Raw genomic sequence first — 15,621 nt, 5'->3', positions numbered from 1 at the left:
GGTAGTACCTCTTCTCTTGTTGTTGGCGCACAAGCCTGTGCATTCCTTCTACTGTCTGCAAAAATACCAGAAAGGGTATTCAAGTCCCACACACAGACAAAGTATATTGTAGAAGTATTTTTGGGCTCAAAGCTCAGTCCATAGGTTGTGTAGAATGTTAAATGCATCTTTGTCAGAGCAGTTTATCGTACTAACAGTAATTGTCACTGCCTTGCATCACCAAGGTCATGGATTCAAATCCCATCCAATGTCGTTTTTAACATGAACCTACTCTCTTCAGATGTCTACCTTTTTAATAAGTGTTTCCTAGTTAGTGTGAAGGGGTCTGTGGTGCTGGTGGATGCTCCCTGCCTCACACAGATGAGGTTGCTGGTTGGAATCCCAGTCCCGGCTCTGGATTGAAGAGGACCACCCTTCATCTCTGAGATGGGGAGCGAAGAGGACGCATGGTCCCTGTATTCAGAGATATAAATGCAGATGGTTATGCAATAATTCACCAGAAACACCATGGTTAAATCTTGAAAAAATATATTGTTTAGTCTTTGCTTCTGCTTGCCTTGAACTCTACTCAATTCTCCCCTCTCGGTTGCTACCTTCCTCCACCACCATACTTGAACTGGTCCGTGTCAAGTTTCAGCTGGTCCGGTTTGATCATTTCTTTTGGACCCATCTGGATAGATCCTTCTTTTGACTCTCTCACCATTTGTCCAACCAACGCTTCGCACTGATAATTACCACCCCAGAATATCTTACGGTCCCTGCCAAGTCTTTCCCCATGGACTCTGCTTGGATTGGAGCCCACAACCTCTCCACTGAGAGGCAGACGTCTTTCTCTTATGCCACCATCTTTCATGACGTCTTTGTCTCCTTCAACATAAGGTTGTAGTCCGAAAAAGCAGAAAACAAGTATGTTCTTTGTACCTGTCGGTCTGTAGCCTCTGTGCCACAGGAGGATATATTGAGGCTATAACCTTAGCTACAGAACCACTCGGGCTTTCAACCATTATCTTGCTCTGCAAGCCAGTGACAATTCCACTCAGCCACTGTAGGATTTCGCAAAAATATATATTTTTAACTTTAAAGTTACTCAACATTCAATCCAAAGCATCAGAGGGAAAAGAGACGAACCTTACTTGTGAATCAAGACACAATGCACCACCATTGGCCGTGAGTTGTGTGGGATTTGTAGAGACTGATGTAATGCACCACATAAGGGAAGATTTGAACCCACGTCTGACTCGATTGAAGATGACTGACCAGAACGAGAAAGTGTTGGCTATATAGAAATGTCGCTAAAATTGAAAATCATTACAGAAAAGGATTTCTATCAGCCTAATGGCTCTGTAGCTAGATTTCACATTCCAGTGTTCGGAATTGTAAACAAGGCTGCATGGAATTTCTCTAAATGGAACTCCGTGCAGCCAATGGCAATGTGCGCTTTAGGTATAATGCTAGGAGCTGTTTGTGTTTGACAGCTCTAATGCAATTCCACCACTATGCGGATGTCGGCTAAACAGGAACTGATTGATTAGAGCCCAGAGACAAATGCTTAAATTCTGTATATACAGTAGTAGACAAAGTATTTGGTTTTCTGTATATATCCCCCATTATTCATTTGGGTGTTACAGAACGCATGTATTCCTTTTGTATGAATAAGTCCTCTTGTCCGTCCCAACCCAATGTTGTCATTGTCCTTCAGGAAACTGGTGCAGAGGTCTACTGTGTCGGTTCTAGATGAACACATCAGCCATTATCCCCAGCTGGAGGACCCTACTGGCTTCCTCAATGCCTACTTCAGCTTCATCAACGCCTTCTGAGCCAACTCACCAGCATTAGACAATCTGAACTTGACATCTGCGAGCATAACCTGGGTCATGTTCATTCGGGCTCACAACGGGAAGGTTAAAACATTTTGCAATAGGAAAACAAAAACATGCATTACTTATTGGAGTTCAGCCCTGTTTCAGTGTTTTCTTCCATTTGGTGCCTAATGAACACAAATTTTCACATCTCCCATTGTGGAAAAAATTGTGAAGATTCAGCTCTGACTGGGTGGGTCGTGAACAAACACCCATAATTGAAAAACCTCAAACCTGGATGAGAACTGTGCACATTGAATCATAGCTGATATGACACAGAGTAATCTTGAATCCATTCCTGGTATGTCATAAAAGCGCCAAGCCACGTTCGACAGATACTGTCTCCTGCTACTCGCTATGAACAAAATGACAGCACTAAATGGATCAACTACTGCTGTAGGGACATGGGTGATCTTTCATGCTTCCAGTAAGATTTCCTAAGGTAATCTCATCTTTGGGGTCCAATCTATGTGTTGTTTATGACAAATTGATGTAATTCATAACAGGTTGCAACCCAAGGAAAATAATTATGGATGGAGGAAATAAAAGGAGTTTTAAATAAAGCTTGTAACAATAATTCAGTACGTCCATGGTCAACATTTAATAGATATAATAAAATGTGGGCCATTAATGACACTAGCCTGGTCCCAGATCTGTTTGTGCTGCCTTGCCAACACCTATGAATGACCATTGGAGTTGGTTATACAGCACAAACAGATCTGGGGCCAGTCTACAGAGATGAGTTGTGTTGAAGGGTGCCAGTAGTACACACACCTCACCATAATGTATTCCATCTCAGACTACCCAAAAACACAAGACACATTCCAACGACATAAAGCAGGGGAGGACATTGCGTAGAGAATATTGTGAATGGGAAAAAGTGGAGAAAACGCCCTTGTATTCCCACGGCCTGTTGGTGAACATGTCCCGCTGGCGCCCTCTAGCCCACGGAGGCTAGGATGATGTCAACAACAGTCTCATCCGAGCTGCGGACCGTCACCTGCATAGTCACACCGTCTGCCATGGCCAGGCGCGAGCGAACCAGCACGTCATGACCCCCCCGGAACACACCTGGAGGAAGGGGAGGGACAGAAACTGTCATTCATACCATGGGGGGCTTGCTTCCATCACACTAGTGACAGGAAGTTGAACAAGCTGCCGTGTCAAGGTTAGAAACTGAACTTAACATATTTACGGCAATAAAGGGTACAGAATGAGCCTACAATACAATTCACAAAGCAAAACAATAATTAATTAAAATCAAGATACAATAAATAAATAAAACACCCACCGGCAAGGAAGAGGATGTGTGAGTTCTTGTTTTCTGGGACCTTGTCTGAACGCTCGCAGGGCTGCATGCCCAGGAAACTGATGATGTTACCAACAGCCTCTACAGAGACGACAGGGAACAGGGAGATGTGACCAACAGTCTCAACAGGAGGCTTCCCCCATCTGGCGGACCGCGGGCTGAATTTGGCCCGCAGGTGGTGGTACTTGGCTCCAAGTATACACACTCCAGGAAATCAGCTCCAAGTGATTTTAATTCAGGAAATATTCCCCACATAACACATAAGTGATTGTATACAAATAATAATGATTGATTGGATTTACACAGCGCTTTTCTACCAACTGAGGTAGTCTAAGGACTTTATATAGTAAAGGGAAACTTTTCTACCAACTGAGGTAGTCTAAGGACTTTATATAGTAAAGGGAAACTTTTCTACCAACTGAGGTAGTCTAAGGACTTTATATAGTAAAGGGAAACTTTTCTACCAACTGAGGTAGTCTAAGGACTTTATATAGTAAAGGGAAACTTTTCTACCAACTGAGGTAGTCTAAGGACTTTATATAGTAAAGGGAAACTTTTCTACCAACTGAGGTAGTCTAAGGACTTTATATAGTAAAGGGAAACTTTTCTACCAACTGAGGTAGTCTAAGGACTTTATATAGTAAAGGGAAACTCATCCAGCGTCAGTGTTGCAGCTCTACCTGGGTGATGCACAGCAACCGTTGTTGTGCCAGAACGTTCACCACACAACAGCTAACAGGCGGAGAGGTGAGGAGTGATGTACGAGGAGAGGTGAGGAGTGATGTACGAGGAGAGGTGAGGAGTGATGTACGAGGAGAGGTGAGGAGTGATGTACGAGGAGAGGTGAGGAGTGATGTACGAGGAGAGGTGAGGAGTGATGTACGAGGAGAGGTGAGGAGTGATGTACGAGGAGAGGTGAGGAGTGATGTACGAGGAGAGGTGAGGAGTGATGTACGAGGAGAGGTGTGATATATGCCAACTAGGAATGAGGGGGATGATTAGGTGGCCATGATGGAAGGAGTCCAGGTTAGGAATTTAGCGTTGACACCGGGGTGAACACCCCTACTCTTACAATAAGTACCATGGGATTTTGAATGGCCAGAGACGTTACCACCAGCCCCGACAGAAACGTTACCACCAGCCCCGACAGAAACGTTACCACCAGCCCCGACAGAAACGTTACCACCAGCCCCGACAGAAACGTTACCACCAGCCCCTACAGAAACGTTACCACCAGCCCCGACAGAAACGTTACCACCAGCCCCGACAGAAACGTTACCACCAGCCCCTACAGAAACGTTACCACCAGCCCCTACAGAAACGTTACCACCAGCCCCTACAGAAACGTTACCACCAGCCCCGACAGAAACGTTACCACCAGCCCCGACAGAAACGTTACCACCAGCCCCGACAGAAACGTTACCACCAGCCCCGACAGAAACGTTACCACCAGCCCCGACAGAAACGTTACCACCAGCCCCGACAGAAACGTTACCACCAGCCCCGACAGAGACAACTTGCAGATTTTACTTGACACACTGTAGCACCCTAGATACAACCTGCCTTCAGTGTGCCTGTGTCCAAATACACATATTACTCACTCTGCTTTAAGTATGTAGCAGTGTCATAAGATGATGATAATTAACCAGATCATTTAACGTTAAGTCAGTTCCAACTCCAGACCTGGGTTAAATACATAGTTCAAACACTTTGACGAGGCCAGTTCCAACTCCAGACCTGGGTTAAATACATAGTTCAAACACTTTGACGAGGCCAGTTCCAACTCCAGACCTGGGTTAAATACATAGTTCAAACACTTTCACGAGGCCAGTTCCAACTCCAGACCTGGGTTAAATACATAGTTCAAACACTTTGACGAGGCCAGTTCCAACTCCAGACCTGGGTTAAATACATAGTTCAAACACTTTGACGAGGCCAGTTCCAACTCCAGACCTGGGTTAAATACATAGTTCAAACACTTTGACGAGGCCAGTTCCAACTCCAGACCTGGGTTAAATACATAGTTCAAACACTTTGACGAGGCCAGTTCCAACTCCAGACCTGGGTTAAATACATAGTTCAAACACTTTCACGAGGCCAGTTCCAACTCCAGACCTGGGTTAAATACATAGTTCAAACACTTTCACGAGGCCAGTTCCAACTCCAGACCTGGGTTAAATACATAGTTCAAACACTTTGACGAGGCCAGTTCCAACTCCAGACCTGGGTTAAATACATAGTTCAAACACTTTCACGAGGCCAGTTCCAACTCCAGACCTGGGTTAAATACATAGTTCAAATACTTTGACGAGGCCAGTTCCAACTCCAGACCTGGGTTAAATACATAGTTCAAACACTTTGACGAGGCCAGTTCCAACTCCAGACCTGGGTTAAATACATAGTTCAAACACTTTCACGAGGCCAGTTCCATTGGGTTCTATTTAAAGACTGAATTATGGTCAGAAATAGCCCATTTGATGCCTCACAAACAAGCTCAAAAGGCTTTAAGTGAGTCACAATGGAGAGAGAAAAGTATGGAGAAAATCAATACAACTGTTAATGATGATATTTCTATGTATGGGAACCACTGCTCTAAAACAGCTCACAGAATGTACACTGTTTCAATGTTGTGGTGATAAATCCAAAGATCCCGATTGAAATAATTACCGTCTAACGTTCTGACAGAGGCCAGGGCGAACGTCTCCTCCTTCTCAAAGTCGTCTCCCACCTCGTCCCAGGCTGCGGCAAAGTTAGGCTTCAACACCTTCTGGATGTGGTCTGCTACGGTCACCTCCAAGTCTTCCAGCTGACACACACACGGGGGGGGGGGGGGGGGGGGAGGAGAGCAGAGAAGGTAGAAAAAGGGGAGAATAGAGAATTTAGGCAAATGACGGTAAACAAGATATAATTATTTTTGGGATAAATGAGTTAAATTTTTAAAATAGGTTTTATATTGAGCTCATACCACATATTCGTCATCGTAGCCGTCGTCATCGGGCTCTCCTGTGTTGGGGTCGCAGTCTTTCACCAGGTACTTCAGAGTACAGCTGAACGTACAGGACACTGGAGAGCAGACAACACATTTAATATGACATCGACAGTGCAGACATTACATGACTAGGCTACGTGATGTAAGTAAGTGTCCTTAGTGTTTGAAGAAGGCCAGCAGATAAGTGCTTTTCTCTCTCAATGGAAAACCATTCAGATTCTTTAGTTCTGAGAAGGGTATTAACAGAGTTACAACACTGACGTCACACTAAGCACTTCTGAGTTGCCCTCATGAAAACGGCTTATTTCTCTCTCTCCCTCACACACAGTCACACACAGGTTTAATAAAAGTAACCTGCGGTGGGGTCATCTTCAGGCAGTCTGACCAGGCTGTAGCAGGAGCCAGGCTGGCTGTAGGGCAGGTTAGCAGCAGGGACGTAGTGGAGAACCTCGTAGGCCTCCGACGGCTCCATCTGAACCATAACCTGAAGGACAACAAGTGGACTTCCACTTAATACATTTCTATACATGTAGTCCTGTGTCTTAATGTCAGTGTTGTAGATTTTAAATGTGAGGCACCAAAGCCACGTTTCTGTCTACTGTCAGTTGAATGGACAATAAAGCTTTATAAAATTAATTGAATAGGATTATGCTTTTCAAACTGCTCAAAGATATCTACAGTGTAAGGAGGGATTTGGGGTGATGCCACTGCAGCCATTTTGCACCCAACTAAACCTCCACACATTGACAATCGCTGTGCATTCTAGGAGCCGTGAACTTCCTACAGCGCACCAGTCACCAGTGTAGCCCTACCTTCTGCAGGAGCTGGTCGTTGAGCGTGTTGGTGCAGTCGAACTGGAACACCATGTGTCTGGCGAAGGTGTGCTTGACGCAGCGCACCACATACTCAGTCTCCGCCTCGGTCAGCTGCACCGCCTCCGACGTCTTGAAGAGAGAACCCAGGCCCTGGAATTCTGGAATGGCTGCCAGTTGTTCTGTTGACAGGAGGAGGAGAGATTAGAGGAGAGGCCCAGTTCCAAATCCACCACTAGTCCTAAATACTTCAATATTATAGCTGAATCCACACCTAGTCCTAACTACTACAATATTATAGCTGAATCCACACCTAGTCCTAACTACCACAATATTATAGCTGAATCCACCCCTAGTCCTAACTACTACAATATTATAGCTGAATCCACACCTAGTCCTAACTACTACAATATTATAGCTGAATCCACACCTAGTCCTAACTACTACAATATTATAGCTGAATCCACCCCTAGTCCTAACTACTACAATATTATAGCTGAATCCACCCCTAGTCCTAACTACCACAATATTATAGCTGAATCCACCCCTAGTCCTAACTACTACAATATTATAGCTGAATCCACCCCTAGTCCTAACTACTACAATATTATAGCTGAATCCACCCCTAGTCCTAACTACTACAATATTATAGCTGAATCCACCCCTAGTCCTAACTACCACAATATTATAGCTGAATCCACCCCTAGTCCTAACTACTACAATATTATAGCTGAATCCACCCCTAGTCCTAACTACTACAATATTATAGCTGAATCCACACCTAGTCCTAACTACCACAATATTATAGCTGAATCCACCCCTAGTCCTAACTACCACAATATTATAGCTGAATCCACCCCTAGTCCTAACTACTACAATATTATAGCTGAATCCACCCCTAGTCCTAAATACTTCAATATTATAGCTGAATCCACACCTAGTCCTAACTACCACAATATTATAGCTGAATCCACCCCTAGTCCTAACTACTACAATATTATAGCTGAATCCACCCCTAGTCCTAACTACTACAATATTATAGGCTGAATCCACCCCTAGTCCTAGATACTTCAATATTATAGCTGAATCCACCCCTAGTCCTAACTACTACAATATTATAGCTGAATCCACCCCTAGTCCTAACTACTACAATATTATAGCTGAATCCACCCCTAGTCCTAACTACCACAATATTATAGCTGCCCTCAAGTTTTTGCTGCTCTGAAGTTGTTGATGCCACAATACTAGTATCACAACTACTGCTACTATGATATTTGGTTTTCCATGGCTAATAACTCTTAGCAGACTGAATTCTATGGTTCATTAAGAACGTGTTTCCATGCAAAATACTATGTGCTATAGCTTGGAAAATAAATGTGAGTGGGTCCTTTTACTTCAGAAATTCTTTTTTTTCCTTGTGATAACGCCATGTCTTGCCATGATAGTTTCAAGTAAGGTGACTGTACCCTGGTAGATGTCTTGGCGCGTCGGGCCTGGTTTCTCTGGAAGCTTGCTAGTGGCCACAGGAGCGAATTCGGTCTTCTGCTCTGTGATGGGTGTGTTGGCCAGGGGAACCGACTTCATATCGAAGGGCTTCTCTGTGGGCTCCAGGGTGTACTGGTGGAGGGACTTCTCGAGACCCGGGACAGACACCGACAGACCTGACAGGAGGAGACAGACGGTTCAATAAAGGAAATACCTCAAAATGAATAAATGTTCGATGGAGAAAAATTAATTCTCTGCACATGTCGATTCACTGAGAGAGTTTGAGGGACCACAATCAAAGAACACAACCTTACTTCCTGAATTGGACCAGATATGTCCACACACTCTAGTGTTCTCAAGTTAGGAGACTAGGAGCGCAGTGTGTGTTCTCACCGTTGAAAATGTAGGCAGCGTTGAGGGCTTTCTGCTTCTGCTGCAGCACGTTCATGTAGAAGGTGGCTCTGTCCCTCACCTCGTCGTCACTGTCCATCATACACCTAGTAACACACACCATACGTCAACACACTTTAGAGTGGTAACCACACAGGGAATGGATCATTATGACCGGGAGCCAGTGAAAGGCTGTCTCTACCTCTGCATCAGGACTAACACACTGGGGAGAAGGTCATCATTCTGGGCTCCAAACTTAGCCAGAGCACTGACCGCAGCTACAGGGGCGAGAAAGGAGCTTAGTTAATACACAATGTGTATAAACTACAACAACGTGGTAACTCACATTAGTTTAAACCCTTTATGATTAACAGTGAGTTTCTGTTGAAAAGCCAGGCGCAAATACCATTTGTCTTCATATTAATGAATTGATCCTTTCATGGTTGGTGATGTCACCAGTTAGTGGAGCCAATCCCAACAGACTTATCAGAACTACCATTCATGTTGCACCCAGACACACACAACTCTGTCTCTCAAACACACATGCTATTGACAACTCCAGGCCAGCAGGGGTTAAAACACACACTCCCCCATTTCTCACCGGCTCTGACGGCCTCGCTCTCCAGCACCACGCGGTTGAAGATGAAGCGGATGTACTTGGATGGCGAGGGCGTGCGCGGGCCCTCCTTGCCCAGCAGGTGGAGGATCTTGGTGGCCAGCACCGTGTGCTCACAGTCCTCGATGAACTCACACAGGTGGGCCAGCCCCGTCTCCTTGCTCTCTGGGTTCTCCTCGATGATGCTGATGATGCAGTCCACGATGGCCCGCTTGTACTCAAAGCCACCCTGAGAGGAGAGGCATCATTGAAAGAATTTATGTTTCAGGGACAGTGGTACATAAAATCAGAAAACTGAGTGGTCATATCAATGTAAATGTGCCAGAGTTGGCCAAAGAGCTCCTGTTTGTCTGTAGTCCAGATGGTTTCATGTCAGTGAAACATAAATGTCCTTCAATAGGTTCTCTTGTCCTACACATCAGTGACAAAAGACATTAGGCTGCTCAGTCAGGGTGTTCCACTCACGTCGTCTCGGAGCATGTTGGACAGGAAGTTCATCATGACGCTGTGCTTTCTGGGATACTTCTGACACAGGGCACTGATGGCCTGCACAACCACCACCTGAAACACACTCAGCAGTCAGAGGATAGGACTTCACTTTGGTGAAATAATATCCCATTTGGAAATAGATTAAAGTAGTTGTGGTTTGTTTAAAATATAGTTTAACTTCCGACAAATATATTTTTTGGGGGGGATTACATATTGAGTGTATTCTAATAGATTATCCAACTATTTAAATGCCTAAATTATTAAACTAGAGTATTGTAGAGGGGAAAAACAAGAGCATATCATTGAGGAGAAACTACACATTAAACTAAAACTCATCCTCCTCCTCACCTTGAACTCGTCAGAGATCTCAGAGACGAAGGAGGAGATCTGTTTCATGAGGCGGTCCACACTGCTCTCGCTGCCTGTCTTCAGCAGTGTGGTGATGGCCAGCGTGGCGATGCTGCGGTTCGAGTCAGTGATCAGGTTCTCCAGGTCCAGGTTGCACGCAGTCACGGCCGACGGGTGCTTCATCGCCACCTGGTGGACAAACAGCGGAATGCGGTTGTAAATACAGTATACTCAATGTAAAACACAGGTAACTCAGAGTAATGAAGAGCATGGAGAAGTGGAGACCCACCTTGTTGAGGGTCCTGACAGCTGCGTATCTCAGGGCTGCTTTGGGAGAGCTGCAGAACAGCTGCAGGACTGGAGAGAAACACAATAACAGACAGTCAAGTGGTAAAACCAGAGGTACTAGGTTCATAGGATACTACAACCTCTAATATCAATTTTTTCAGGTAGGTACCCACATGTGGACACTAGAAAGTAAGGTGTATTTACCAAAATGGCTGTAATTACAGAGACTCACCAGAGACAGCGGGGGCCAGCTCTCTGGCAGTACAGTTGGGCATGTGGACTATGGCCGAGGCTGCCTCATACACCACCATCTCATGCTTGTTCCTCAGACAGCTCTCAATGAAGTCAAACAGGGGGCTGTCATGTCTGCAAACAGAAAATAGCCAACCATCTGTATTACAATGCCACACACACACAAGACGACAAAAATATACCAAATATGTTTATAAAGTAAAATTTGACACTGTGCATTCTGTGTCCTCCGCTGCCATGTGTATGGACTTTGACAGTTATGGCTGCTTTGTGTGATATATTGTTGTCTCTACCTTCTTGCCCTTTGGGCTGTTGTCTGAGCCCAATAATGTTTGTACCATGTTTTGTGCTGCTACCATGTTGTTATGTTGCTTCTGTACCATGCTGTGTTGTCATGTGTTGCTGCCTTGCTATGTTGCTGTCTTAGGTCTCTCTTTATGTAGTGTTGTCTCTTGTCTTGATGTGTGTTTTGTCCTATATTTATATTGTATTTATTTTATTTGTTTTAATCCCAGGCCCTCGTCCCCGCAGGAGGCATTTTGCCTTTTGGTAGGCTGTCATTGTAAATAAGAAATTTGTTCTTAACTGACTTTCCTAGTTAAATAAAAGGTTAAATCATTAAAATTAAAAAATGCATGAGGTCACTACACAGATCACTTCCCCCTGATGTTGAATAAAAACTATACATATCAATGAAAGGGAATACTAGACACCAACCCACTGTAGACAGACTAGAAAACACATTCAAGTAAACAGTCCATGACAGTGTTTATCTACCCTGCCTGAGTCTACGTGACAGTGCTTCCATGGTGCCACCTACCCTGCCTCGGTCCGCGTGACAGTGCTTCCATGGTGCCACCTACCCTGCCTCGGTCCGCGTGACAGTGCTTCCACGGTGCCACCTACCCTGCCTCGGTCTGCGTGACAGTGCTTCCATGGTGCCACCTACCCTGCCTCGGTCCGCGTGACAGTGCTTCCATGGTGCCACCTACCCTGCCTCGGTCCGCGTGACAGTGCTTCCATGGTGCCACCTACCCTGCCTCGGTCTGCGTGACAGTGTTTCCATGGTGCCACCTACCCTGCCTCGGTCTACGTGACAGTGCTTCCATGGTGCCACCTACCCTGCCTCGGTCTACGTGACAGTGCTTCCACGGTGCCACCTACCCTGCCTCGGTCCGCGTGACAGTGCTTCCACGGTGCCACCTACCCTGCCTCGGTCCGCGTGACAGTGCTTCCACGGTGCCACCGACCCTGCCTCGGTCCACGTGACAGTGCTTCCACGGTGCCACCTACCCTGCCTCGGTCCGCGTGACAGTGCTTCCACGGTGCCACCTACCCTGCCTCGGTCCGCGTGACAGTGCTTCCACGGTGCCACCTACCCTGCCTCGGTCCGCGTGACAGTGCTTCCACGGTGCCACCGACCCTGCCTCGGTCCACGTGACAGTGCTTCCACGGTGCCACCGACCCTGCCTCGGTCCGCGTGACAGTGCTTCCACGGTGCCACCTACCCTGCCTCGGTCCGCGTGACAGTGCTTCCACGGTGCCACCGACCCTGCCTCGGTCCGCGTGACAGTGCTTCCATGGTGCCACCTACCCTGCCTCGGTCTGCGTGACAGTGTTTCCATGGTGCCACCTACCCTGCCTCGGTCTACGTGACAGTGCTTCCACGGTGCCACCTACCCTGCCTCGGTCTACGTGACAGTGCTTCCACGGTGCCACCTACCCTGCCTCGGTCCGCGTGACAGTGCTTCCACGGTGCCACCTACCCTGCCTCGGTCCGCGTGACAGTGCTTCCACGGTGCCACCGACCCTGCCTCGGTCCACGTGACAGTGCTTCCACGGTGCCACCTACCCTGCCTCGGTCTACGTGACAGTGCTTCCACGGTGCCACCTACCCTGCCTCGGTCCGCGTGACAGTGCTTCCACGGTGCCACCTACCCTGCCTCGGTCCGCATGACAGTGCTTCCATGGTGCCCCCTACCCTGCCTCGGTCTGCGTGGCAGTGCTTCCACGGTGCCACCTACCCTGCCTCGGTCTACATGACAGTGCTTCCACGGTGCCACCTACCCTGCCTCGGTCTGCGTGACAGTGCTTCCATGGTGCCATCTACCCTGCCTCGGTCTGCGTGGCAGTGCTTCCACAGTGCCATCTACCCTGCCTCGGTCTGCGTGGCAGTGCTTCCACAGTGCCATCTACCCTGCCTCGGTCTGCGTGGCAGTGCTTCCACAGTGCCATCTACCCTGCCTCGGTCTGCGTGGCAGTGCTTCCACAGTGCCATCTACCCTGCCTCGTTCTGCGTGGCAGTGCTTCCACGGTGCCATCTACCCTGCCTCGGTCTACGTGGCAGTGCTTCCATGGTGCTACCTACCCTGCCTCGGTCTCCTCCAACAGCTTGCTGGCGATGCGGATGAGCATGCAGTAGGCAAAGGGGGACTTGAGGCCAGACTTGGTGAACTTGTTGAGCATCTTGGATACGGCCAGTCGGTCATTCTTCCTCAGGTGGTACAGCAGGCCCAGGGCGTGGTACTGGGGGGGAATCACAGAGAGGTCACAGTGGAAGTGATTCTCTTTCAACTTACCCGGGTTGTGTTCATTAGGGAACAACATATCAAAACCTTTTTCAGTGTATTTCATATTGAATGAGTGAAGATAACAGTAAAACATAGGTTCTTTCTTCTGCTTGGTGCCTAATGAACAGGTTATCAGAGTGTGTGTAACCCACCTGGACCATGATGTTGTCACTGGAAGCTGCCTCCTGTGCCTCGTTCACCCAGCGCTTCACCACGTCGTAGCTCATCTTAACCATGTGCTACAGACACACAGAAACCACAAAATACATTACCCACAAAGCAATGGGAGTACTTGCAAATGACACAGTCACCTTGAGACATCCAGGCGCAGTGTGGCTAATTTCTTACCAGAGAGGAGACCAGGGCAGAGCTGGACACACTGGGCACTTTGTCAACGATGGCCTGTTTCATGTATCTCTCAATGGCCTGCAGCATGGTGGTCTGTGGGACAGAGTTACAAAGTAGGGCTTGAGTTTATTGACCAAAAAGCATAGGTTTAGTCCAATTACAATAACACAATGTAAGCTGGATGTAAAAAATTAAATAATACTGTTCAGCTATCAGAATGGAAACAAAAAGAAAACACAGACTAATAAAAATCAGGGAGAGAAACAGACAGACCGAGAGGGAAAGACACAAAGACAGGGAGGGAGAGAGAGTGAGAGAGACAGAGAGACAGACTGACATCCGTGATCCTGCAGAGAGCTCTGATGGCAGGTCCTCTGTACACATCCTCCTTGCCAGTCATGTCCTTGGTCAGGCTGCTGGTGACAATGATGACATCCTCAGAGATGTTGGCCATCTCCTTGATGGTAAGGTAGCACATCCTTCTCAGGGTTTGCTGAAGGAATACAGAGAGACATTTTCAAAAACAGATAATGCTATACATAAACACTACGGTCCACATCTCTACAATACGTCAATTACAACACTACTCATTGAATACTCATTTAATGGCACTAGTTGGACTTGTTTGAGGTTAGTTTGTGAGTTTATGTCATCATGTATTGTTTATGTTGCGGTATGTTCTGTCGATAATGTTGTTTACTTGTATGATCAGCAATAATTTAATTAAACCCAAAGCAATAACTTATTCTCACATCATTGGACTGGAAGAGCCTGGTCATTGCGAAGAAGGCCTCGGTCGCCTCCATAGTTCCAAAGTGCTCCCCCTAGACAGAACATAGAAACATCTTCTGTTAATATCAAAGGGTTTACATGCAAAACAATTGGTTTGCATGTTATGGGTTTGTTTCTCACCTGGTTGAGTAGGTAAATGATCTTGGTGAGGATGTGGAGACATCTTCTGGGGTTGATCGGAGTCTCGTTGAAAATACGAGCCTCTTGCAACACTGCACTCTTTTCAAGATGCTGGAAAGGGTTAGAGCCACTTCCTAATTGTTGCAGCGAAGAGAAAATAGCCACATTAAGACAAAATTGGATTATATTGGAACTATAAAGACTAACTAGGTAGTTCGCTTACTATGCGTCATTACTATATCGTGTTGAATGTGGATTTCGTAACTAGATAACTTAAGTAGTAGCTTAAACCTCGTCTAGTTATGGTCAACAAACTTGAGTGAGCAAGACGACATTGACAGTTTTTAAATGAACTAAATTAGGTAGCTAACTACCAGTATACGGTACATCGATAGACACATGTAGCCAACTAGATATTGAATCTCTTATCAAATTTTACACGGCACAGCCAAAGAAGTGTATTTTTTACTAGGCACAGTTAACTTAGTCTTCATAACCAACTAACGTTAGCTAGTTTGCAAGCTAATTTGACAGATAGCTAGCTTAAAGCGTCTCTAGCAGGCAATTTACATATCTGCTCAACAAATAGACACATATAGCTAGTGTGATCAACAAAGACAGACATCTATTTGACAACAAAAAAATATCCACCAAACGAATACAAACTTAGTGTAGTTAACGTTACCTAGCTAGAATGCTAGCTACTAGCTAGCTAACGTCAGCGGTAACTAGTTGGCAAAAAAACGTTACCTATTTCCAAGTAGCTATATTGATTTCTTTACACTTAATTTATCTTACCAGACTCTTCGTCCTTCTTGTCAAATTTCTTTATCATTGTTACGGAATGTTTGTGGATCAGTGTGGTTGGTGTACAGCCTCACAACAGACGACTAGTCACTTCCACGTCGCCAACTGCAACTTTCCTGTCTGTGTCCATGTCGACGGAAATGACGT

General features: G+C 46.2%; 2 protein-coding genes across 6 annotated transcripts in view; one reads left to right on the top strand and one right to left on the bottom strand.

Annotated features, from left to right (window-relative positions):
• Positions 1 to 2,440, top strand: part of mest (mesoderm specific transcript) — a 15,689-nt gene extending 13,249 nt beyond the window's left edge. For all 5 annotated transcript variants that reach the window (XM_071332159.1, XM_071332161.1, XM_071332160.1 and 2 more), the window contains exon 12: positions 1,700 to 2,440. In XM_071332159.1, the coding sequence (XP_071188260.1) occupies positions 1,700 to 1,817 (118 nt within the window). In that variant the 3' untranslated portion in view covers positions 1,818 to 2,440. The remainder of the gene's footprint in view (positions 1 to 1,699) is intronic.
• Positions 2,437 to 15,621, bottom strand: copg2 (COPI coat complex subunit gamma 2). Its single transcript, XM_071332156.1, has 21 exons — positions 15,466 to 15,621; positions 14,668 to 14,801; positions 14,508 to 14,579; positions 14,093 to 14,248; positions 13,756 to 13,848; positions 13,560 to 13,646; positions 13,206 to 13,363; positions 10,818 to 10,951; positions 10,587 to 10,654; positions 10,298 to 10,486; positions 9,926 to 10,021; positions 9,446 to 9,689; positions 9,047 to 9,122; positions 8,848 to 8,951; positions 8,436 to 8,630; positions 6,970 to 7,151; positions 6,512 to 6,641; positions 6,134 to 6,231; positions 5,836 to 5,974; positions 3,151 to 3,249; positions 2,437 to 2,930 (listed from the first exon to the last, which is right to left on the bottom strand). The coding sequence occupies exons 1-21, from the start codon at positions 15,500 to 15,502 to the stop codon at positions 2,800 to 2,802; spliced, it is 2,622 nt and encodes an 873-aa protein (XP_071188257.1). The 5' UTR covers positions 15,503 to 15,621; the 3' UTR covers positions 2,437 to 2,799.

The sequence above is a fragment of the Salvelinus alpinus genome, chromosome 11 (genome assembly GCF_045679555.1).
Source record: "Salvelinus alpinus chromosome 11, SLU_Salpinus.1, whole genome shotgun sequence".
Lineage (NCBI taxonomy): Eukaryota > Metazoa > Chordata > Actinopteri > Salmoniformes > Salmonidae > Salvelinus > Salvelinus alpinus.
This window is presented reverse-complemented; position numbering and strand designations above follow the sequence as displayed.